Below are 27,342 nucleotides of genomic sequence, written 5' to 3' on the forward strand. Positions count from 1 at the left end.
ATCCAGTACTTTTCTTTCTCTGTTCTAAGCCAATAAGATGTCCTGTTGTAAAGGCCTGGAATGGAACTGGACATAGGGCACTGCCTTGAAGGAGGATACCATCCTCCCTAGAAGGCTCATAGAGAGCCGAATGGAGGGTTGTCTGGTGCCCCTTATCTGACACACCTAATCTTTCAGGGCAGCGATCCTTATGGGTGGCAAGAATGCTCTTGCTTGGACCGTGTTTAGAATCAGACCTAAATATCTTAGCCCTTATACACACGGTCGGACATTCTGCCAACCAAATCCGTTGGATTTTGTCCGACGGATTGTGTCCGAAACTGTTGCATACACACTGTCGGACCAAGTTGTCGGAAAATCCGATCGTTCAGAACGTGATGACGTTATTTCGTTATGACGGGACTACATTCACGCTAGTAGCCAATAGCTTTGGTGTAGGAATTTGATCTGAGCATGCGTAGCACTTTGTCCAATCAAAATTCTCTACACATGATCGGAGTATGTCCGATCGGACCAGTTTGTCGGAAAATATTTCCAACAAGTTGGAAAATTGTGTCCGACGGATATTCCGACGGAAACAGTCCGATGCATACCACACACAGACTGATTATCCGACAAAACGGATTCCGTCGGAATCTCCGACCGTGTGTACAAGGGCTTAGACTGACAAGGACTGTCTTTAGGAAACAAGAATGAATGGTAACCTTATTCTAACTATTCTGGCTCTTTTCAACCAGAGCTTAGCAAGAAGAAAGAAAAGTTTATCTTTTTGCTTAACTAGCAAAAAATGTCGACACTGTAGTAGTTATTTCTGTTTGATAATTTAGCAATTATTTCTACCCAAGCAATTATATAGCGATTAACAATGACATCCAAAATGCTGCAGGGAATGTTAACAATTATGTGTCATACATATTATACTATATAGATGTACTCTTGTGCTTTTAGCTGAAAAAAAAACTTGAAAAAACGTCAGAATGATATGAGAACTAAATGCCCAGGAAGCTATAATCTCATTGTGATTCATTCAGTGAAGGATACTAAGGGGTGTAATGCTCATTTGCCATCATGTCACCATTATATGCTACCACCAAACTGTAGCAATGTACTTACGTACGTACATGCGCAACCTAAATAGGAACTTCTTTAGATATAACACTGGGGTATACATTTACTCTGCTTTTCTGTAATAGTTGAACCCACAGCTTTTACTGTATTTTAAAACCTCAGCCATGCCCGCACCCTTTTTCTGATATTTAAGTTATTTGTGTTCTGCTAGAGTTATTTGATCAGAGAGGAATAACTGCAAGAAAACCCAAACATTTACTGGAATATTTGATGTTCAGTATGACAGGTAATTAATTACACATACCTTAGCTTATATTTGAAAGTTACTTGCAAAATTCTCAAATCATAGCAATAACAAATATGATCTCTTAACTTATCTAATAAGAAAAAAATAAAAGAAAATACGATGATTGCTATGGATTACTGCACCATTGCATGTTTCACTAAATAAGCAAATTGTGTAACATGCAATCTGTCAATGAGCTCATGGGTCTCAAAACAGAAGGCCATGCTGCTGAGAATTAAGCTGCAGATGCAAATTACATAAAGCATTTTAAAGGGAATCTATCATTCGAATAAATGCATGGAACAGGAATCCTAGTCTGTGGTGGCCCACTCTAATCCTACTATTTCTGTAGAAAGTTTTTTTTTTTCTAGTAAAGCTGAACTATATCTTTACCCTGCAACTAATGGATACTGCTATCATTAATGCCTCCTTTAGGTATGCATCATAAAATGTTCCCTTTAAAATAAATGCTACAAGAACACACGTACTGATCCCTTTGACTTCTGGGCCCCCAGCAACTAAAACTGGCCATACATGGGTCAGTTTTTTTCACCCAACCACAGAGTTGAACAAAAAACTGACAGTGGAGAGCAAGATTATTTACACATTAACAGGAAGCTTGTGGCAGAATAAAATGGTCAGACTCTTTGTCTGCTAATTATATTTAAAAGGGTAAAGAAGTCCATACACGGAGCAAATTTCTTTCCTGCAACCACAGACAGTGTTGACAGGGGAATCCCTTCCGCTGAGCCATTGTATTTTCTTGGCGAGAGTGGGGACAGTCGTTGCCTCCGGGAGAAGACAGTGATTATTGCTAGCAGCTATACTAGCCACTAGGGATAATTGCATGAAAAATTTTGCAGGCTGTTTGTACCCAAGTTGCTCAATTGATCAACTTGGTACATTCAGCCTGCTCATACATGATTTGAATCCTGGCTGATTCCTGCTAAACCAGCCGAGATTTGAACTGTCTATGACCGGCCCTTCCGGGAGAAGACAATGATTATTGCTAGCAGCTATACTAGCCACTAGCAATAATTGCATACAAAATTTAGCAGGCTGGTTGTACCCAAGTTGATCAATTGATCAACTTGGTACATTCAGCCTGCCCATACACGGTTCGAATCATGGACGGTTAATGCTAAACCGGCCAAGATTTGAAATGCCTATGGCCAGCCTTACTGTTAATTGTTTACTGTCATAAAAAACAAGGGTTGTAAATACTACAGCTGGCCTTAACTATTTTCAATAACTGTAGGTAGGGTCTTTTCATTTTGTATAACAAGATAAAGTGTTTGGTCAACCAATCAGAAAGTTAGTTACTGGTATTAACCTGTATATGAAGGTACGCTTAACTGCTAAGAGATAATATTATGGAAGGAATGATCTAGGACAGGGTTTCTCAACCAGAATTCCTTATGCCGTGTACACATGGTCTGACTTTCCCGCAGACAAAGTGTGACGGAATCATTTAATCAGATATTCGATCGTGTGTAGGCTTCAGCTGACTTTTGTTTTCGAAAATTCTGACGGACCTAGAAATAGAACAGGTTTTAAATATTTCCGATGGAATCAATTTCTATTGGGAAAACCATTCATCTGTATGATGTTCCAATGGACCAAAAACAATGCAAGGGGAGCTATTGGCTATTGCTATTGAACTTCCTTTTTCTAGTGCCGTCGTATGTGTTGTACGTCACCGCTTTCTAGATGATCGGACTTTGGTGTGATCGTGTGTAGGCAAGTCCGTTTCAGCAGAACTCCATCGGAAAAATCGTCATAGTTTATTCTGACGGAAAAACCGGTCGTGTGTACGCAGCATTAGGGTTCCCTCAGAGGTTGCTCAGGGCTCCCTTCTGTCTCTCAGATAAGTTTACACTGACACCTTTGATCTTTTTAGCTATCTGCAAGAGGGTAATTCTTTACAGTGACCACAAGTATAAATAGCATTATTCCCACTATTACATTAATGTTTCATGAGTTGTAGATGCAGTAATTTTTAGCAGGGGTTCCCTGAGACTGGAAAGTTATTTCAAAGGTTTGTATGTGTTCAAAGGGTTGAGACAGGCTAATCTAGGATATAATACACATTATTGTACACATGGGAGACACTTAGGTGCATAATACAGATCAGACATACACTATATTGTCAAGAGTATTGGGACACCTGACTTTACCCGCACATTAACTTTAATGGCATCCCAATCTTAAGCCCCGTACACATGAACAGAATGTCAGGAGACATTTGCCGGTACAAAAAATACTGTCCGACATTCTGCCCATGTGTAAGTTGGTCTGTCGGACATGTATGCTGGAAAATCAGCAGCCAACCAACTCCCAATCAGCTCTGTCCCCCTGTCAGAACACAACAGCTCAGTGGGTGAGATCGCTGAACTAACCTTGCATGGTTATTACAGCGGCTCCCGTCCAGAGCTGTCTTTTTTTTTTCATGCAACCCTCGGGGCTGCACAAAAAAAAGGAAAACTGTAGTGTGTACCCGGCTTTAGTCTGTTATGCCACGTACACACGACAGCAATTCGATTGTGTGTGGGCTCCATCGGACCTTTGCTGTCCAAAAATCTGACGTACTTAAGAAATAGAACATCTTTCAAATTTTTCCGCCGGAACTCAACCGGACCCAGTTCCTATGGAGAAATCCACTCGTCTTTATGCTAGTCTGACGGACGAAAACCGACGCTAGGGCAGCCACTGGCTACTGGCTTTGAACTTCCTTATTCTAGTCTGGTCGTACGTCATCACGTTCTAATCCGTCAAACTTTGGTGTTAATTAGAAGATCCCCGTAACAAGGAGATCACAGTACCCCCCGGTACAGCGGGACTTTTAAGGCAGACCAAAATATGAGTAAAAAATATATTACAAATGTATTCACAAAAATAATACACAAAATCGTTTTACAGAACAGTATAAAAATCCATACATATATCACTGCGTGGAATCATACATATAAATAGCACACAGGCTGTTCAACTGCCTAGACACCACACGTGGAGATTGTTTGTTTCCCCAACAGCATAATATAAGACCTATGTGCGGGTTTGATGCCACCTATGGGTCCCTAGCACTTTCTGGCTGTGCATTGCCATGGGGCGATCTATCAATAATTCTGGCAGATAACATCTTTGATATACATTTATATATATACTCACACACAACTATTTACTCTTGATATGAGATGTATTCTCAGTTGTTTTGTTCATTTACAAATAAATGACTACAGCTATTTGTTCTCCTTAGATATGCCTCTGAAGAAGGGAATGTTTTCCTGAAACATGTCAGGCGTTTTGGAGTTCATATTATAAAACCATATATGAAACCTTTGATGTTGTGCAGACTATATAGTTATATGTATGATTCCACGCATTGATATATGTATGGATTTTTATACTGTTCTGTAAAACGATTTTGTGTATTATTTTTGTGAATAAATTTGTAATATATTTTTTACTCATATTTTGGTCTGCCTTAAAAGTCCAGCTGTACTGGGGGGTACTGTGATCTCCTTGTTAGAGGATCTTTCTATTTACACGTTTTGGGATGTTGGCAAGAATGATATTGAAAAGTTTGATGCTTTCCTTTATGGTTCATCTCTTATATAAATCGGACTTTGGTGTGATTGTGTGTGGCCAAGTCCGTTCATTCCGAAAGTCCATCAGAACTCCGCTGATAGTCCATCGGGAAGACCGTCATACCTAGTCTGCCTGAAAGTCCGGTCATGTGTACATGGCATAAGGTTCAATATAGAGTTGGCCCACAGCTTCAACTCTTCTGTCCACAGGGTTTAGGAGTGTATCTATGGGAATGTTTGACCATTCTTCCAGAAGCGCATTTGTGAGGTCAGGCACTGACATTGGACAAGAAGGCCTGGCTCACAGGCTCCGTTCAATTTCATCCCAAAGGAGTTCAGATCCTAGCAAGCACTGGACACTCCACCCATCCTGTATATACACTGTATTGTCAAAAGTATTGGGACACCTGCCTTTACATGCACATGAATTTTAATGGCATCCCAGTCTTAGTCTTTATGGTTCAATATTGAGTTGGCCCAACCTTTGCAGCTATGACAGTTTCAACTCTTCTGGGAAGGCTATCCACAAGGTTTAGGAGTGAGTCTATGAGAATGTTTGACCATTCTTCCTGAAGAGCATTTGTGAAGTCAGGCACTGATTTTGGACAAGAAGACCTGGCTCACAGTCTCCACTTGAATTCATCCCAAAGGAGTTCTATCAGGTTGAGGTCAGGACTCAGGCCAGTGCAGGCCAGTCAACTTCCTCCACCCCAAACTCAATCATCCTTGTCTTTATGGGCCTTGCTTTCTGCACTGGTGTGCAGTCACATGTTGGAATAGGAAAGGGCCACCCCAAAGTGTTCCCACATAGTTGGGAGCATAAACTTGTCTAAAATGTCTTGGTATGCTGACACCTTAAGACTTTCCATCACTAAAACGAAGAGGCCAAGCCCAACTCCTGAAAAACAACCCCACACCATACATAATCCCAACTCCACTAAATGATTTGGACCAGTGTACAAAGCAAGGTCCATAAAGACACGGAGCAAGTTTGGGGTGGAGGAATTTGTCCTGACCTGATCTTTAGGATGAATTCGATCGGAGACTGTGAGCCAAGTCTTTTCGCCCAACATCAGTGCCTGACTTCACAAATGCGCTTCAGGAAGAATGGTCAAACTTTCCCATATAAACACTCCTAAACCTTGTGGACATCCTTCCCAAAAGAGTTGAAGCTGTTATAGCTGCAAAGGTTGGGCCAACTCAATATTGAACCATTTTGACAATATAGTGTATATACTGGATGGGTGGAGTGTCCAGTGCTTGCTAGGATCTGGACAGAACAACTGGATTCTCTGAAGGCTTCTGATTATTGTATACATTTCAAATACTCTGCTGAACTCTGTCATCCGTCATTGGGATCCAATGAGCGCTACACTCTCTGGAAAAGAACCCAAGGTTGCTGATTACAAATTCCTTTGGACATTTGTTTGGAGTTTGCATTCTACAACTGTCTGCACACTCCTGTTCAGAAGCTGAAGAACAGATGTTTTAACTGATATTGGTTTAGAGACTAAGAATCCAGGCAACTAGCATTTTCCAAAGAAGGTCAGACAGCTGTTATTTTCTCAATTCCAGTTTCCTATGACTGGCTGTAATTCCAATGTATTTACATATTTTTAGAAGTAATTTGCAGTGTAGCGATGAAAAACTCAAACCGTAATTGTCTCCAGCAGCGTCTACTTAATGCAAAATAATGAGATCCGCTCTAAATAAATGAGAATCCCAAAATGTTCAAACCCTTTTCGGCTGTCTCATAAGTCAGACATCAATGAATTTCTCATTAGATTACTGTAGACTATAACAAGAACATTTAACAAGATAAAAAGCAGACACTAAAAGACTAGTAAATTAAAGAAGAACAATCAGGACAAAAAACTCCAATAAAATGGCAATCTCAGTGTATGTGCCTTATAAGTGCCTGTATATTAAAGAATAAATAGATCTGAACATTGAAGGGGAGGCCTCCAATGGTGAGAAAGGGTAAACAGCTGGATAGAACTGCATTGTTTTAGTAGCTAGCTTGAGGACTGGAACCCAAAGAACCAGAGCACTGACAGAGTCAAGCTTTATCTCCTGATAAAGGACTCCAGATGTATTAAAAGTTATTCTTAAGGCCTGGTTCACACCTAAACAGGGCGCGGATTGCACGGCAACACTGTCTGTCCCTGTTCTCCATTACAGGGGTGAATCAGGGCAAAATCTTTGCCTGAGTTCAGTCCTGAAACGGAGGCAAAGATGCACAGTACGGTGCTCCACAGCCACCCTGGAAATATGTGAACAGGCTCCATAGAGAACCAGTCACATTCTACTGCTATGCGAATTGAAAGCGGGAAAACCTGCATCCAATTCGCATAGGTGTGAACCTAACAGAGGACCTTCACCTACAAATGACCCAAGCTTAATTATTAAGCCTCACTACAAGAAAACCAAGGGCTCATTTAGACAATGCTCTGCATTAATGCACATGCATTATTGCACTTTGTTGCCACACCTTAAGGGATGCGGCACTAAAACTGTTCATTAATTTTGACCAGGCTGGCAGCATGCTTTATTGCACTGAAAATCTAGATTGAAGTTTTTAAGCAGCTGCATTGCTCATAACTGTAAAATGAATGTCACTGCAATGCACCACAGTCTGTATGTTATGGTGTTACCACAACACATAGGTCCATATGTCACTTAGCCAGTGTCTGTGGTAGTTTTTTTTCTTTTTTTGCAGTGATTTTATGCAGAGAGGGGACTAATAAATAAAGCTTAGATTATTTGTAATGAAAGCAAAACAAAAAGACTCAAATAATTAATTTTGTATTTCACTTACATTTAAAAATAGTATGTCAAAAGCACTGTTCCTTAAAGTGATATTAAACCTAAAAGCAAACATTATTTATTATATTGCAGGTTACTAATTCTTAGATGCGATGGCTGCATTTGTTTCCTTTTTTGGGCTTACCTTTTCCTATTTTCACCCGGTAATCCAGCCAGCAAGTTTGCTTTTAAGAAACACAAGCTCCCCACCAGAATGTATCAGTTTACATGGATGAGACAAAACACTTAAAGCGTTTGTGCTTGTGCTGTATAATTTGGCCCCTGTATCGCCTGAAATACTTGGCTGATTCTGCCTGGTTCTGCCCTCCTCTCTGTACACTGACCACGATTTATAATGGCTGCTGAACCCCGACACTGTTGTCAGTTAACATGCCTCCATCATCCGCAGCTCTCCTGTCCTCTGTCCTCCTCCCCCCCGCCGCCTGTCAGCTCATGACATTGCCTGCCCCCTCCCCTCCTACTGATGAAATTACTTTTAATGTTTAATCCTCATCGCTCACGTGACCAGTCGGCTTTCTCCTCCTCACGTCCCGACTGAAGTCGTCCAGTGTTAAAGTGGTTGTTAAGCCACTGCCATATTTTCATATAATCCTCTGTGTTTCCTAATTCTCTGTGCCTGTCCCTGTATTTTATAAAGAAATGCAGTTCTATACCTGATTTTCACTCGCCCCTTTGGGAGATTCTCGGCCCCTCTCACTCTAGCTGTCAGAAGGAGAGAGGGGAGAGGAGGAGAGAGGCGGCCAGCCACGTGAGTGCCAAAGGGGCGAGTGAAAATCAGGTATAGAACTGCATTTCTTTATAAAATACAGGGACAGGCACAGAGAATTAGGAAACACAGAGGATTATATGAAGATATGGCAGTGGCTTAACAACCACTTTAACACTGGAAGGGGTGATTCAAATGATCAGCTTTTATTTATTCACGTAAAACCTTTATCCCGAAAGGAAAAAACAAAACAAACTGCTTTACCTGATTATAAAGTATGAGCTGGAATTTGGCTTCAATTTATTTATTTTATTAAAATTTGGTAAAACATTTAACACTACCCTCCTTCCCAGACTGAGAATGCTGCTATCTGCTGCGCCTCCTTTGTGCATTCCTCCAGAGTGGTGTCTCATGAATACCAGAGGTGTGTGAAGGCCATATCACCAGTTGAAAACAGAGGAATATAAACCAGAATGAAAGAAAAAGAAAGAAACCTAATGCAGCCACCACATCTAATGATTGGTAAGCTGCAATATATTACATGATTGGTTTGGAGTTTAATACCGCTTTAATTCAAAGCAAAAATATATTTCCCTATTCCAGCAGCAGCTGCAAAATGGGGTTGTAGATTAGTCAATGCTTGCAATTTCTGCCTGGTATTAGCTTCAGTTTGATTTCAAGGATAGATCCCATATCTGCTTATCTGCATAATGATGCTGTGACCCAAAACTGCCATGCCAATTTCTCTCAGCTTGCATTTTAATTTTTTTGTAAATGCATATAAAGATAGGAACGTTTCCTTTTGCTTTGAGGAAAAGGAAAAACAGTCCCTAAAAGGCAACTGAACTCTCTCAATCAACTATTAACTATTGTTAATCCTTAAGCTGCTAATCTTAGTAAATAAATAGGAAGATATTTTATATTTACTTATTTTAGACCATTTTTTTTACATTTCTTCAGTTGCCTCCTGGCTTCTGGCCTAGATAAGCACCATACGTGCCATTTGCTTTCTATTGACCTGGCTTTTGGCCTAGGCCATAATGATGCCATACTTCCCAGGAGTCTTCATGGGCATTTTATTTCTTTCATCTAATGAAGGGGAGGGGTTTTCTCAGCTATGCACACCCTTTAGCCTGCATGCCTGAGTTAAGGGAAGATGGATTCCAGGAAGTAAATGCTATATCAATCACCCGCTCTTACTCAAGATGGCCATGGCTAGGAATGCTAGGGGGTGTTTTTCAACGTTATCTTCTTAAAAAAATAAAGCATGGAAACGTGGATGGATGGGTTTAGCCGTGAACATTAAAAATAAACTAAATAGAGTTTTCAGTTTGTGGTGCTCAGATTATGTTCCACTCTAAAAAACAGCTGTATCTTTACTAAAACTACAAAATGTTTTAACAGAAACAAAGAAAAACACTTTTTTTCCCCCAAAAATTTCAGTCTTCTTTCGTTTATTTAGCAAAAAGTAAAAAAACGCAGTGGTGATTAAATACCACCAAAAGAAAGTTCTAGTTTTGTGTACAAAATGATAAACATTTTGTTTTGGTACAGTGTTGCATGATTGCGCAGTTGTCATTCAAAGTATGAGAGTGCTGAAAGCTGAAAATTGGCTTGGGCAGGAAGGGAGGGAAGTGCCCGGTATTGAAGGGGTTAAGGCCCTTATTACACCGGAGACCTGTTTTTCAGATGAACCCGATCAGACCACCCATTGTTCTCTGGAGTGGCGGATGTCAGCGGACATGTGTCCACTGACACCCGCCAGCATCTGATCGGGCCGCTAATAACAGGCGGATGGGGATACATTCACCATCCGTCCAGCGGACCGGATGACAGTAAGATGGAGATGGACAAGCAGTGAACTTCCATCCGATCGCCCCATAAAGAACAGCGGGCTGTGTCCATGTCTGCTCTGCATAGCTCAGCGGAGATCAGTGGAGAAATCCCCCGCTGAGCAGGCAGTTCCACTTGGCAGAGTCTCCACCGTCTGAAAGGGGTCTAATAAGTGTTAACTATGTTAGGCTTTAAATTGTTAGTCACTTATGTAATCTAACATCACCCTTTACACTTATTGAAAATGCTGCTGTTCAGGGTAGTCACGTTGCTCCTCCAGAGATACAGTATATGAGGAATGTAGCCAAGACAGGTGGTGTATTACTGGCAGGTCACCCAGTAAAAATAAATAAATTAAAATTTAGGAAAAAAAAAGAAAAAGCAAATGAAGCCACCGTATTTAATAATCACTAAGCTACAATATAATATATTTTTGTTTTCTGGGTCAGTTACACTCTAGGTATATTTAGGTATATTCGGGCTGTTAATGGAAGGCAGGCAGTGATGAACAGCATTGCAACCTGGGCAGATTGATAACAAGGAGTAGGCCCCTTTTGGTGCCAGGGACTGGTATTGTGTGGCCAATTTTTCCAGGGATCAGGATGGGGGGGGGGGGGGGGGGGGTTGTGGTTGGTGGCGATGGGGGCTGGGTGATATTGTTTTTGATATTTTCTGTTCTCCATGTGCAAAAATTTATTGGTATACAGCATCATTAAAAATTCTTTATTTCTGTTTGGCCATCCCCCCTTCCTTGTACCTGCTGGCAGGTCTGAGTCCCTAAAAAATAAGGAAACCCTGCATCCTTATGCAACTCTTTTCAGCATGAATGAGTTATGTTGCTCCTCTCCAGCTATTAGACGGTATTGTGCAGATAGTGATTTTATGATCTGTAAAATATCAATAAAAATACTTTTTCTAGAGATGCTGGGAATGCAAAATTGAACACAACTCTTTTCTTTTCCCAAAGAGAGGCCATAACTTATATACAATAACTAACCATTGCACCTGTCAATAGAACCTATTTGCATATTCAGGACTTGGCAGATCTCTGCAGGTACATATACTATTTTAACAAAATATATTTATAGCATGGACATGTATATTGTACTTTTGACTGAATCTTCTGCGGTTCCTAAAAATACCTCAAAGTATCTTGATTTCCTAATTTTATATTTTTACAACGTTTTTTTGAGATTTATGTTGAAACTGTAATACCTTCCTAAATGACTTGTATGCAGCCACTGCAATATATTGCAAGAATGTACAGTATAGTTGTCACTAATAATTTTACAAGACATAGGTTATTTCTTGTATGTAGTAAGCATTGGAACTGCACAATTTACTGAATGTTAGCCAGCTATGTGGTTCTTTGTTTTATGATTGTCTGCAAAAACATAAAAATAAGTGTTTTTTTTTTTTTAAATCTGTTTTCCTTACCCATCACTGGAGGCTGAGGAGTCCTGCAGTATATACAACCAGTCTGAGTCCCTTTATCTGATTTTGACCTCCTCAGTATACTGTCCAGCCCTGCTTTGAACTGATCTAACTAAAAGCGTTGTCTAATGCCTGGTACACACAGGCTGAATATCTGCCGATATCAGTAGGTTCAAAAGAAACCGGCCAACATTCGGACCATGTGTACAGCAACCTGTCCGGCTTCTGTAAAACAAGAGGGGTGGGTGAGGGCGGTCCCACTATCAGAACACAATAGCTCAGCGGAGAGATCGCTGTACTAAAATCACATCATTAGTACACTGACCTCCTTATAGTGTGTACCAGGCACAGCTTTTAGGGTAATTAAACCGGTCCATTCATTATGCCTAACTGACAGTTCCTCTTTTTGCACTTTCAATGGTTGAGTAAATTTTCTTTTTTAAACATTAAAAACAACTTAAATCTTCACTAAAGAGCCCCGAAACACATTTCTGCCTTCGTGTTGGTACACATCACAGAGTTTTCACTGATTTTTATCGAGCAATCTAAAAAAAAGTACATCTACAATTACCTGTGCACAAAAAAACAACATAAAAGCTTCCCGCTAAACATAACAAAAGAAACCATGTTGAGTTAAGAAAGACCACTTATTACGACTTACAATTTTATGCTTAAAATGAAGGTATACAAAACAGCATAGATGGCTTACATGATAAAACTGTGCTATATTACTGTTCTATTGTTAAGCTGAAACAATGTCCCAAAAAGTATTCCATAAAAAGACCCTGTCATCAAACCACTCATTTCAACAATCCTCTTTGGCAGGGCTGGACTGGGACAGAAATTTGGCCCTGGACTTCATCCAGACCAGCCCACTTACATTTGGAGTGTCCCATTACCAGCCCCCTTACAACAGAGTGTCCCATCAGCACCCCTTAGATCAGAGTGTCCTATTACCAGCCCCCTTACAACAGAGTGTCCCATCAGCACCCGCTTACGTCAGAGTGTCCTATGAGCAGCCCCCTTACGTCAGAGTGTCCCATGAGCAGCCCCCTTATGTCAGAGTGTCCCATGAGCAGCCCCCTTACATCAGAGTGTCCCATGAGCAGCCCCCTTACATTACAGTGTCCCATCAGCACCCCTTACATCAGAGTGTCCCATCAGCAGCCCCCTTACATCAGAGTGTCCCATCAGCATCCCCTTACATCAGAGTGGCCCATCACCAGCCCCCTTACATCAAAGTGGCCCACTGAGCCATCGGCCCACCATCGTGTATGTGATGTCAGCAGCCCAAGCAGACTCTGAGCTGTCTTATAAAGTGGAGCTAAAATCTACTTAAAAAAAAAAAAAAAAAACTATGAGCAGTCTCTTAATGCAGAAAATACACGCAATGTCTCTTCTGCAATAAAGTGATTCTACTGGCCTGCTCACGGTGATATTGTTCCATGCCAGCCAATTAACGCTGCCTAAAGCCTCGTACACACGATCGGATTGTTGGCCAACAAAGCATCAGGCTTTTGACTGAAGAGCGTGTGCCAGGAACTTGTCTTGCATAGTAAAGGCACACAGTTGTTGGTCAACAAACATGAACGTAGTGGCATACTACGTATAATTTCAGCTCTTAAGCTCCACTCTTTGGACACCTTCTGCTAATGTTGTGTTTGGTGAGCAATGATTCCGAGCATGCATGTTTGTACTTTGGACTTTTGTGTGATGGACTTGTGTACACATGATACGTAAATCTGACAACAAACCGCTGTCTGCCAAAAATTTTCTAGCCTGCCATCCAACATTTGTTGGTGGAAAGTTGGACAACAATTGTCTGAAAGAGCGTACTAACGGTTGAATTTTAGGGAAAACAGTCTGTCATCACACAATTCCCTGACGAAAATCTGATTATATGTACGAAGCACTCAGAAAAAGACAGGGAGAAGGTAACAGTGAGCTTGCAGGCATGGGACTGTTGAAGCAGAGGTAAGTATTGCGGACCTTACAACACTTCCATCTTAAGTGATAATTCATAGTCTAACCCCTCACTACTCTGTCATGTGCTACATAAAAGGTTACATAGGGAGATGAGGGGAGTAATGGAACAGTTTGGCCCTCCATGAACTACTAAAATAGTGGAGGGCTATGCCAGTGCAGGAGGGTGGGGGCTGCACTAGACAATCAAATAGTCAAATTTGCTAGAAAGTTCAGAGGCATATTGCAAGTTATTATATATATGGAAATTATGCATGCTGCAAGTAAGCATTTAAAATATTTTATAATTTGTTTTTACCTGCATTTTTTTTAGCTGTTGACGGGGTCTCTAAGGTCTATCATGTATGGGGGATAGGCAAAGTATACTGTATGTCAAGGCTTTTTCTTTTCTAGTTTTTGATAGAGCAGGGAAGGGCTTGGGCTCAGTTAATGAGATTTTCCCTCACTTGTCCAGCTGAAAAAAGTTTCCCTATACAGTAAGTTGTCTCAAAGCACTACTGCACAGAAGCCGTGATTTCTCTGCTCCCTACTAATGATGGTTTGAAACTGGGGCTGCACCGATATCAATACCGGTATAAGTGCCAATACTAACCATTTGCATGTGTACTTGTGCAAATGCTCTGAAACCTATAACTGTTATCTTTGTTGTACAAAAATGGGCTCAAATCACACTGCAAATAATGGCATGTGATTTGAACAGGAATGTGGTGAGATTCCTGTCTGAAAAACATGCAGTTTCTCGCACTGCTCCTGTGCAAACCCAGTCTGGTCATAGTGACTTCAGCCTGGAGCAATGTGGAAAAGCCCATGTGATTTAGACAGGAATGACACCGTATTCCTTTTCAAATAGCATGCAATTCTTTTTTTGCAGTGTGATTTGAGCTCATTCATTTTGTATGGGCTCAAATTGCACCACAAAGGTATTGTTAATTGGTATCAACGAGTGCTTGAGTACTCATCGGTAACAAACACCACACTCATCGGTAAAAAAACTTCCTATGGGATTCACAACTGTGATCTAAGGCAGCCCTTGACTATGGAGCTACAACTGAATGTATAATGGGTCAGACAGGATTGATAAACTAGTCACAGGCATCAGAAAAACGAAATGTACTGCAGCTTCAACCCTAAACAGGAATTCTGAAAAGTGAACTTTAAAGGATGACAGAAAATCTAAATTTACCTATAACTGGGTTATTTAATATTATAGGATAATGGTATTATAAATCTATATCAGCACAATGGCCAAACAGATGTCAGAACTGTGGGAAGAAAGCCAGTTTAGGGAAAGTTTTATTTATGGCAGTAGCAGCACAGGGCTCTTCTGAATCAGAGAGTAGTACTAATTGGCCAGAAGGATAGACAGTAGAAGTTGCAAAAAGAACCTAAAATAAAGATTGGTTTATTAACTCATTTGGGTATTTAGATGGAAAAGCAGGACTTTACTCATTCTGTACTAAGCAGAACGGTAAAATCGGATGGATAGCAATCGGCACCCAGGGGACCCTGCATTCCAGATCAATCACTTTATACATACCATTCCCTGATCTAGATAATTTCTGCACATTTCTGCTAATATTTAGGTGACTAGTTACATGCACCTCTCAATCTAGAAGATCTATTTGAAGCCTCTACAGCACAGCAGCACTAGGATCATAACAAATTGTTAATTTGTGATGCCCTGTACACAACACCGGTTTTCCCGTTGGAATGATGGTTTTTCAGACGGAGTTCCGACGGAATTGTGCTGAAACTGTCTTGCGTACACACGATCACACCAAAGTCCGATCGTCAAGAACGTGGTGTTGTACAGCACGTATGATGGGACTATAAAAAGGAAGTTCAATAGCCAGTAGCCAATAGCTTCTGTCTCATACTTGCTTCAGAGCATGCGTAGTTTTTGGCCCATCGGAACAGCATACAGATGAGCGGTTTTCCTGATAGGAATTGGTTCCTTCAGAAATATTTAGAACGATGTTCTAATTTCCAGGTCTGTCAGAATTTTTCGAAAAAAAAGAAAAGTCAGCTAAGGCATACTCACGATAGGGATATATACGATGAAAAGCTTCCTACTTTTTCTGTCGGACATTCCACTCATGTGTATGCGGCATAACTTTTATTCTAACATTTATTCATGAATCATTCATGAGTGGCTGTGCAACCATTGGTTAAGAACACAAAATGTACTTTTGTTTGACCAATATCCTTGTTTCTGTATAATATTTAATTGTTCTAACAGTATTCACATCATTTGATAAATGAATAAAGTGAAGAATTGTACTGTTCAGCAGTGCTCCCGTACTGCTACCAGCAAGGTCACCAAGAATGCAGAGACACACTGTACTTTATGCATTGTATGTACGATCTAAAGCAATAATGCATATATATATATATATATATATATATATATATATATATATATATATATATATATATATATATATATATATATATATAAAACATAACAGAAATTACAACTTTACAGAAATTATGTAATTTCCTACCTGGCTATGCCACAACAATGCAGGAAACTATGTAGCCTCTACATCACACTAGATAACCCCTCTAGCACCCCATGTACCTAAATCTTTCAACAACACTATCAGTAAGTGTTGAAATTTGCAGTTACATCACATGGAATGTAACAGAGTGTGGTAGCATGTTCAACATTAGATTACCAATATTGGTTATTTTAACAAACAGTGGTTTGACTTGTGTCAAAAGATATGTCTTTTCCAACTTCTTCTACATTTGTTAAACTCTTTGTCTTTTGCAATGCATGTTTTTTAACAGCTCGTGTGTGTATACGTTTTCTCTTTGCATTTTGTCTTTAGAGAGATCATGAAAGAAATTGGCAAAAAGGCAGAGTTCTGTTGCTTTAATTATTTGTACTCCCTTTTATAAGGATAGGTCTTTACTATGAAGGTGTTTAAATTCAAGGCCTGCCTCTTTTGACCACTGATACCAGAACAGTGTTTTCCATAGAATTAAAAGAAAACCGAAAAAGGTTACACTGACCCAACATTATCCCAGATGATACTTTATTACTAGTGTTGGGCCAGCAGTTCAAACTGAGCATAGGCCTGGCAAATAAAAATCAATTTAAATTTGTGGGGTGCAGTGTTAACATATGATCATGAAGTAGTACTCATAATGCCCTACAGATATCAGATATATCCAATGGGCTGCCAGTACTAGGACCAGTACTGTTTAAGATGTACAAATACCTACCATTTCCCCTGAGAAAGAACTACTGGTCCGAAACATGTTGGGTTTCATCAAGACAATTCATTTGGGCTGATCCTGGTCCTACAATTGGCAGCCCTTTGGATATATCTGATGTCTGTAGGGTATTATGAGTACTACTTCATGATCATATGTCAACATATGTTTGTCCATTGGTTGTAATGTAATTTTATTAGGAAATACTTATTTTTTATGAATGTTTCTATAATAAAAGAATATATGTTTTAATACAATTCAATATCTGATTCTGCCTAGAAAGTCTATGAGGGGTTTTTGTCTCACTCTGTGCACAAACTTTCTGTACTAGTGATATGTAGGATGTTGACAGATTCACATTTCACCATACTCCACCCCCCACGCTATTTTCTTACACATTAGTTCAAGGTTTCTATTTGTCAGTGATTTGTTTTGGACCACCTGGCTACTTCTTTATCCTACCCAGTTAGAAAAAATAAATAAAAATTAGGGACAGTATATAATTTCCGGGAAACACGCTAGCTTTTGCTTGGAAATACAGTATTTTCACTTAGGCTATAAGCTCTCCAGGCACTGGGCTCCATTCTGCACCTGCCTGCTTACCTAAAAGAGGATGGTACTGTCACTACTGTCAGGCAGAGCTGGAACCATGATAACTGCAATAGTAGCCTACTTTTTTTTCAGTAAGGGTACCTGAAGTGGAGTGAGGGCACACTGACTTTCTGTCTCCCCTTGTTGAATGATATATCACATGACATAAAATGACAGGAGACAGGAAGAAGGAAAAATCGGCCTTCATTTCTGGGTGGATGAAGAAAGTCTAACCTGTGAGAACGTGGATGATGGGGAGAGCGACTCAGCTCAGCTCTATTCTCCCCCTTAAAAGCCCCAAACTCCATCTCCATCAGAGCCCTTCAGCTTCCCTCCTTCCTCTAGAGCCATCCAACGGCTCTTAGTTTAATGTATCCCACAGGGTAGCCCCCCAGCTCCCTTCCTTCAACCCACTGACACAGAGCAGTTCTCCTCGATGTGTCACCACCAACGCAGCAGCATTTTTTTCCTCAGTTCCACAGAACAGTGCCATTTTGTACCCCCAACGCTACAGAGGTATTTTTTTTTGTTTTTCACCACTGATGCAGGGGAATTTTTTTCCTCACACTAATGTTGGGACATTTCTTTCTTCACCGCTGTTCACCCCATATTTTCATGTGGGACAGTATGTGAACCGCTAATAAATTATTTATTGGCATAATTTTATCACATGCCTCAACCATTACATATGTTTTGGTGCAGTGCACTGTACATGCCCCTTTTAAACCCACCCCCTGCTCTGACCCCTGTCTTATCCCTATTTTCAGGACCATGATTTACAAAAGTTCCTAGGTATGAGAACACAAGCTTGTACTGATGGGAAAAAGCAGATTGGTTTCAGGTGCGTTTCACTATCATTTGACATCAAATTAAGACACTTCTGGGATACTTTAGAGTTCATTGACAGGTGCACTTGACTGCTTCAAGTTGCTTCTGGATTCCCATTAACTTATACTGAGAGAGAAGCCATTCTGAAGGGAATAAAAGTCCCTCAACACAAGCCGTTAAAGCCTAACTTCATCTTTCAGACTATGTTTCATATTACACCCATATTTAGGGTATAACATAAAGCACGATCTGTCTCTGCAGCCCCCCGCCCTCTATTTGCCCCTTCTAATACAGATGCCAGGGCTTCTTTTCCCTGTTGGCACCTGTCAAATTTGAAATGGGCACAGCTGTGTGTGGCTCCGCTTACACAATCCATTCACAGGAGGTTGTGGATGAAAATAACTGCAATGTCCATCTGCTACTACAGCAGTACTCATTGTTTTTTTAGTTGCAATATGTTTTTTATTGAGTAAACATAAAAAAAAAAAAAAAAAGGATCACATATGTAAGACAAATGTAATATGAATTCAGCTTTTAATGGAATTCAAGAATGGTAATGTCTCCCCACTCAGAGTCCATTGATACGTCCTGCAGCCCTGTATCCCAAGGTCTTTACCTTGGTATGGACCAGTGGCTGTAGGAGTCCATGCATTGTTCCAGTGATTAGAGGTGCGATGATGATCAGGCTCCAATGTAAAAATGCAAATTTTTTATTTAAATCATAATGGGTGAATAGAATATTTTTACAAAAGGTGGACTTGTCTTGAAAGAGAGAATTCAGTTGCACAATAAAATATTTCCACCTTAGGCCAAGACCAATGTTAGAAACCTAATAATAACAAATGTCATGTAGGATGAGATTAAAGGGGATATAAACTCTCTTTTTTGTTTAACAACATGTCAGAGTGGCCCCAATCCTTGACTTCTATGGTCCACCGGCAGCACTGGTAGCTCCTCCCCTCATCGAATGACCACGTTGGAGAAGGCTCTCCTAAGGTGGACACCCGTGCGGGCACGTTCCTGAGTCCTGTATCTGTGTACATTCACGCAAAATGCAGGACTCGGCCCCGCCCCCGGCGCCCACATCATTGGATTTGATTGACAGTGGCTAAGCTGCTATCAATCTATCCAATCAAGAGCCGAGACAATGGGCAGAGAAGAAGAGCACGTCTCTGCTGAGGGAACTAACGGGCTTAGGTGCATAAAACTGGGGGGGGGGGGGGCTAGGGGTCCAGGGAGTGTCAGAAGTTTGTTCACCTTAATACATAGGATGCATTAAGGTGAAAAAACACAATGGATTACAACCCCTTTGATATCAATTTTTCTAGTTTTAAAGTCAATGATGTCCCAACATCATTCATTATGAGGATATAAAACTGTAATTATTTGTCACCGGCATCCAAGAAAGTGTTCATATGTTAACCTACACATAGTAAGAATATATTGTTGTCTTCAAGTTGTCAGTTCCTTAGGAGACTAGAAGGTCTACCAAACAGTTATCTAAACTCGCTATATTACTTGCTCTGATGAGAAATATTATGCATAGAATCTCCATATGAGTTATAGATACTGTATGTTCAGAGGAGCTATGCCTTACAGGCTACAGCGATTTGTTAGCAGGCAGGTCATTTTTTAAGAATCTCATTACAGAGTGAGAGTACGTTGTTCTTATTCTAACTTGTTTCCATGTTTTCATACAAAAATGCTATAAACAATTTTGCATTTAAATGTAATAACCTTTCCATTTTAATCAACCAATAACGATAAAGTTCAAAAATTGGCAACAAAATATGCTGCCTCTGTGCAACCATGGCAGTTTGGGGGTATTCTGCACACTGGGATTTATTTACTAAAGGAGCAAAGCATATTCATGTTGCAAGGTGAATTTTTACTTTGCAGATTTAATTTTCTTTTATCTTTAGTAAATAAGATGAAGTCAAATGAAATTTCCTTTGCAACGAATACTTAACACAAATTTTTAGTACTTAGCAATGTGAACACACTCTATTCATTTAGTAAATCTTCCCCGCTGTGTACAGGATGTCCTCTTGCTCTTCCCAGAGCAATATTTTTGCTGCTTTTTTTCACTGAACACAGACTGATTAGATGAATATGATGGGGGAAAATCCCTCCTGCTTGTAGATTTAATTTAGAAAAAATGTCCTGGCAAGACTCAACTGGGGAGTTCATACATTTCATAGACACCCTTTAGAATTCAGTGCCTACATCTGATTCTGTAGATAGGCACATGAATCTAATCCCTGGCCACTTTGCCCATGACACTGATAAGTGCATGGCCGAGGAGTTTTAGTTCTAGATTTAGTGGAGCATGATGGAGACTGAGAGGGGGACTGAGAGGCTAGTTTCCCATCAGGCCCGCTTTAATTTTGACTGACAGTGCAGGTGAGTGTGTGAATCCATAGCTCATATTCAGCCCAATAGCAACCTTTGAATCCACCCACTGCCATGTGCAGTCAACAAAAGTTAGAGTTCCCCAACAGCATCTGCCCACGTCATTGACTTAAAATGGACAATAACATCACCTGTATCCCCATTTACATTTAGCTTTCGGCCAGGGAATCTCCCAGCCAGCAGCTAAATGGGGCAGAGGATACAGCTCTGTGCAGGAAGTGGTCACATTCATGACAGCTTCCCAGCACAGGCATTATATGCTCTGCGTACATTTGTATGTCACCTCAGAGTTGGCCTTCATTACTGACAGTTTCCTATTGTGAGAACTGAGGGTTATTCTTTACGAATTTGTTACTGACATAGTAACAGATTCTTAAAGTGGCAGTAGTAATAATTAACTTAATTTGTAGCACGTGTCAGTAATGTTACTGACACTGGTGCGAATGCATGCCTTAACTAGGCACAAGTAGTTCTTAAAGATGAATTCCTGGAATGCATGACACCTCCTGGACTTATCCCTCTTTACTTATATCTGACAAGTTTTTGGGCTCTGCTGTAGGATACACTGAAGGCTGTGAGAGGAGAAAAGCACATAGAGCAGTGCACTGTCTATTTGCCTTTAGAAAATCCACCACTTTGTATTTTGTCAATGAGTTCACATAGTACAAAGGCGTCTGTGATTGGGCAGGGGGAGGGGAGGGGCAGGTATAGCAGCTACATCAACTCTACTGTTGAAGATGTTGAGACCAAAAGGTCCAGCATCAGGCTCCCCAAAGGTAGCTGTCTTCCGGGAGCTTTAACCCCTTAGTAACTAAAAGTAAAACAAATGTTAATGCCTGAACACAATTTTGCAACTATGACATGTGTTAGTAAATCTGTACATATGACAACTACCTTGTGTATCCAGATGAATTATACCTTTTTTTTTCAGGACAAATTGAGCTTTCCTATGGTGGTAAATGGTAACTGATATCTTCTGATTTGTTATATCAAAGCAAACCTGGCCCAAATTAGTATAAAAAATGTTTTCTTTTTTTAAAATTAGCTGTATATTTCTTGCTATTATCATAATTTACTATCAAAGGACAACCCAAAAAAAAAATTCTCCTTCTCCTGCTGATCGAAGCAATATCACACATGTGTATTTCATTTGTTGTTTGTACCCATAGTATTGTCCAGAAACAATGGTGCACATTTTTCTTTTTTCTTTTATCCTACCTAAAACACACTGACACTCACACTAATTTAAAGAATGCTTTAAAAAAAAAAACTATCAAAAATATGCTTTGACCCCGACCTTAACATTAACCCTGGTGCTGACCTACTGTAGAACTAACCTTGATCTAGCTATTTTTTTTTTCCCCCCACACACTTCGGTTTGCTTACAGCTTCCTCTCCTGCAAGGAGAGGAAGATACAATGTAACTTACTCTCCATTCAGAAGAGGAAGTAAATGCAGGTGTGGGCTGCACAGGGACTGATCACTATAATAGCCAATGAGAGGCTATTACAGTGATCAGGTGACCCGGAACCAGGGGTCCCGGATCCAGATTGTTGGTGAGAGCCCAGTCTCTGTATTAGGAGCATGCAGCACAAACAGAAGTACGCATATATGCAGCTCCATGTAAAAAAAGCCCAGTTCAGTACGGCTGCATCTATGTGTACTATTGAGGGGAAGGGTTTAAAAAACTTCTAGAGATGAGTCCCGGAGTTGGCTTGCCTTCATACTGGAGTTAGCTTTAAGGAATCTACTGGCAGAAAAGTTTTAAGTTCCCTTAAATGTATTCTAAATTCCTTACAATATCTTTAGTTCCCATGGGGGGATTTTTTTTTTCAGAAAAATTGGAGTTTGTAAATGCATTTGTACAGTGGATAAAGTTATGTTCAGGTAAATCTATGTATACTATTCATCAAAAGTGTGCTACCAGACTTATCCCATTCAAAGAATTGCTATACCCTGATTATTATTATTATTATTATTTGACTTAGCCCAGGCCTGACAAAAAATGAGTAGTCTGTAAACCTTGACATGAGCCCCACCATAATCACGCGATATAGAAAGCTGGTTTGTTGCAAACTTCTACATTAGAAAGCAAATCGTAACCCACAGTACATAATAAAGCTCTCCAGTTCTTTTCTTTTTCTTTAACAACTGCACATTTTTTTATTCTCCATGTAAGTTTCAGTGAAAAGTTTATTTGCCAAAACTGATTAAACATATGTTAATGCTATAAAAAGAAGCCATAACTTCTTGAGAATGTCTTAATTAAAGAGAAATTAGACCCAGTCTACATGCGGGGATTATTTGATCTATTTTCCCGTAATTGCTCAGTAAAATGGGCAAGCATTAGTCTACTAATTCCCAGCACATTTCTGCCTGTAAACAGTCTGTACTGTTAAATTGATCTTCTTGCTAAGGTAAAATGGAGTCAATAGCGGAGCTGCTCCCAAAGGCTTTGTGCGGTACTAAGATCGTATAAATAACTGGGTTTAATCATAGCGGTGCTCTGTGTTCCCTAAAAAGAAAATCAGAGAACCATAAACCCATATTACAAACCCATGATTATACGAACGTGGAGCGAAGTACAAAAATATACATTTTACTTTTAAATAACAATGATTATGCACTCCTAAAATAACTTTTATCAAATACTTTCAGTAATACTGCCTTAAATGTGTCTTGCCATAAGCCACTATACAGCAGAAATCCATCTAAGAAGAGGATGGTGATGCAGTGAGCTCTTCTGTATAGCACAATTCTGTCTATCCAACAAGTTTTCAGGCACTGGGAGCTGGATGGTAGGGTGTTAGGCAACTGCATGGGGAGGACTACCATAGTGTGATAATGTCCTAATAGTCCCCAGGGTAAACAGGTGACATAAAAAGCTGTAAGAGGGACCTACGGTGTTACCTTTCTGGTTATGCTGGGTGGTAGGAGTATTTAAACCACAATAGGGGCTTAATGAAATTATACATATTTTGGCAAGTCAAAGGATTTATAAATACATATTGTAAAGCAGGTCCCCTGCCCTCCTGGGCTATGATGTGTGGCATAGCTGTATAAAACCCAGGACCGGATGGACAGAAATGCACATCATTTTGGCAGGTAAAATAGCTGCCATGTACAGTAGATTTATATATTTCATCTGTGTATTTGTCTGTTTGTTTGAAGTTCTGTTTAAAGGTTGTCTGTAATTCTCACATAGAAAAAAAAAAAACAATTGCATGCAAAAACAGTGTTGTTTTCTTGAAGTTTAGTATCAGTATGCCAATGTTTCCATCACATGAAAAAATGATGCACAATATATTTATCGAGATCTCATAGGGAGCACAGATTGTCCTGTATATCACAGTGATCTCACTGTATATCACACTGCAGCATGATGTGAACAGAGCCATTACAGTTGCACAGTGATATACAATATCATTACTAAAGTATTAGAGCGTGTTCAAACTGCAACTCTGGCAAAATACAGAGAGAAAGTGCTGTTTTTAAATGAAGCTGCGGCACGTTGTGAAAAAATCCAAAGCCTTTGAGGTTACATTTAACTCAAAAGATTGTGCAGTATGTTTTAAAAAGCATGGCGGCTTGAGTTACTACAAATCAAATTACTTTATACATGATAGCTTAACAAAAATATATTTAGTAGGAATGCTGCCCAAAACAATACCACCCTATCATTGTGATATATCAATAAAAAGCGTTTTATCCATCTATGATTTTTGGGGCAGTTAACCACTCCTAGGTAGGCAACCCATCGCCAAGCATTAGTGGGACTTCAGTTCCAACACACTACTGCTGCCAGGGAGGTTTGTGGATGTGCAATATGTGTTTGTGAACTCTTCTTTCCTGAAAACCACAAGCCTCCATAGGAACTGGTACAATGAGCTGAGGCTAAAATGCTGTTTAGAGCACAATGGACCAACAATCATACTTAAAATATCAATCAGATAACCACCTGGCAGATGGAATCTGAAAGTCTACATCTGACTACTTGATCCAATAGTTGATCAAGTATGTAAAATCATTTTTATAAAGGATGGTGAGTTTTTATGGATGCTTGCAGCATTCAAAAATCTTAAAACCCTATATGTTTCACAGAATGAATAAGGCTTCTTGGGCACTGGGTGTCACATTGCTCCTAGAAGTCTGTTAGGCCCCATGCACACTGGGCATTTAGGTGTGGGCAAAAGGCACAAGTGCACAATCCAACCTACTCTGCTAGAAGCCTGATAAAGTGGTTCTAAAAGTTTACCTGAGCCCCCTCCAATCCAGTGATGTTTTCGGTCTTCCTCCTCATTGGCTGAGACAGGAGCTGGTGCCTATTGGCTCCCACTGCTCTCCATCACAACCAGTGAGCCAATGAAGAGAGAGCAGGGGGGCCATGGCCCTGTGTGTCTTATGGACGCATGCAGCAGCGGCTTAGGAGCAAGCACACAATGGCTTTCTCTGGGGGCACTGCTTGAGAGAGAGGAGCCAGGAGCACTGGCGGGGGACCCGAAAAAAAAAGGATTGGAGTTGCTCTGTGCAAAACCACTGCACAAAGCAAGCAATTATAACATGTTTGTTATTTAAAAATAAATAAAGAAAATAATTAATATTACTATAAACTCTATGAGGCGGTTGCTGCAGACTTCTTGCATTTCAGGCAGTCATTCCTGGGTGCAATCTGCCCTAAACATTAGTACCACTTTGTACACTATCCATCCACATCCAGCTGCCGCAGCTGTCAGCTTTTTATACAGTCTAAAAGGCTGTCAGCAGTGGGGCTGCTTGCACGGTGCATGGGGCCTAAGATTATAAACCCAACTGTCCCTGCTTTCGAGGGGCTGTCCTTGATTTGGAGTCCCTTTGTCTTCCTCATTTGTCCCTCATTTTGGTCTGATCTATATAGTTATATATAAAAATGCATTTTATTTTATCAAAAAGGATTTTCCAGTGCTAAACTTTTCATCCAATTTCCAAATTGCTTCATTTGTAAATTTCAAAAGCCAGTATAAAGGAATAGAAGTGGTAAAATAATGAACTTGAGGGTTTAACTAATAATTTTTTTTGTATCATTTACCTTTAAGGGGGCATGGCAGGGGTGTGTCCTATGCCTACATACTTTTGCTAATAGGTCTCCCTTGTTCCCATCTCAAAAAGTTGGGAGGTATGTCAGTGGCCTGCAGCACATAAAACAAATCTCATCTTATGAACTGCTAAGTCCTCTACGGTTTTCAGAGAAACAAAAACAAAACCTGTACATTAAATGGCAGGTCTGTGTAGTAAACGCCTTGCTAATGAGAGAGATCAGGGGAAAATAGCCAGACTTATTCAAATTGATGGGTTCACAACTTCTTAGAGTACAATTCTTTGCAAGTGCAAAAGGTCATCTCTAAACACAAAAGCTTGACGAGGGTGGGCTATAGCAACCGAAGACCGTGCCAGAATCCACTTCTGTCAGCCAAGAAAAGGCTACAGGCTACAGAAGGCATGAAGATCACCAAAAGTAGATGATAAAAGATGGGGCCTTAACAGTTAAACCTAATTTCAGTGCCACACTTGAGTATTGTTGCTGGTCATGTGTTATCTTTGAGTTCTATATAGGGGCAGCTACATCAAGTTCAACCCTTTTTAGAAATCTTCCTCATCTCCGAACGCTATGTTGGATGAAGGCCTAACTGGCTGGATATAAATTAAATTGAACATTTACATAGGCACTAACTTTACATATGTGTTGCTAAATCTAAAAAATGGCCACAAACATTTCAATCTGATTTTACAGTCTCTATACAATCTGCTTCAGGATTTACCAAATCTACCAAATAAATACATTACATTTGAATCAAATCAGACAGAACCTTGAAGTACATAGTTCTTAGCAGATTTAAGTGGATGGTACAATCAGATTAAAGATGACTGTATAGTAACTGTACAATCAGATCATAACATGTGAGGCCAGCTGTTTTCCCAGAATCTCCTGCAAATTCACAATTTCTAAAAAAACATACACAAACTTCTGAAGACCACAGAAAAAATTCAAAGACAAATCCACTCTCTAAAATGCATAATAAAAGTCAAAGCCTGGTACTTACTTTTAAGCTTTTTATGTATCATAAAAAACAAGGTTAACCTAATAGATTTCAGATATTTGCTTCTAGTAAACAACTTGTACCCGACCGACTAAACTGCTAAAACATATTTGCACAGTCAGTGGATGATCAGAAAGTAACATAAAAAATGTGGAACTATAAGCAAAATTTTGCATTTGCTCTATAAACTGTGCAGTTTAATGAATTCTAACTTCGAATTACTTACTTTCGCTTTTCTGTCTCAAACCTAGTGAGAAGTCTCCTGAGGCCGCCACTCTTAAATCCCTGAGAATGTGCTGCTGGGGCTCCAGTGGTAATGACATCATAGAGGGCATCTGGAGGAAAAAAACATATAAGCACTTATTCTGAGCACAGCCAGGCAAACAAAGAATAAGTCCTTAGTCAATGAAATAGAGAGAGTGCATCTATATTACCATCAAGTGATTAATTAACCAGAGCCAGCAGGGCCTGAAAGTTGGGAGATAGCTAGTT

At 40.0% G+C, this 27,342-nt stretch overlaps 1 protein-coding gene across 8 annotated transcripts in view; it reads right to left on the bottom strand.

The window, feature by feature from the left end:
• The window catches only part of INPP4B (inositol polyphosphate-4-phosphatase type II B), an 851,608-nt gene that overhangs the window by 169,343 nt on the left and 654,923 nt on the right, over positions 1-27,342 (bottom strand). For all 8 annotated transcript variants that reach the window (XM_077476952.1, XM_077476955.1, XM_077476953.1 and 5 more), the window contains one exon: positions 27,077-27,185. In XM_077476952.1, the coding sequence (XP_077333078.1) occupies positions 27,077-27,185 (109 nt within the window). The remainder of the gene's footprint in view (positions 1-27,076; positions 27,186-27,342) is intronic.

This window comes from Lithobates pipiens, unplaced genomic scaffold, assembly GCF_037356315.1.
Source record: "Lithobates pipiens isolate NorthernLeopardFrog02 unplaced genomic scaffold, aLitPip1_a1.2 Scaffold_13, whole genome shotgun sequence".
Lineage (NCBI taxonomy): Eukaryota > Metazoa > Chordata > Amphibia > Anura > Ranidae > Lithobates > Lithobates pipiens.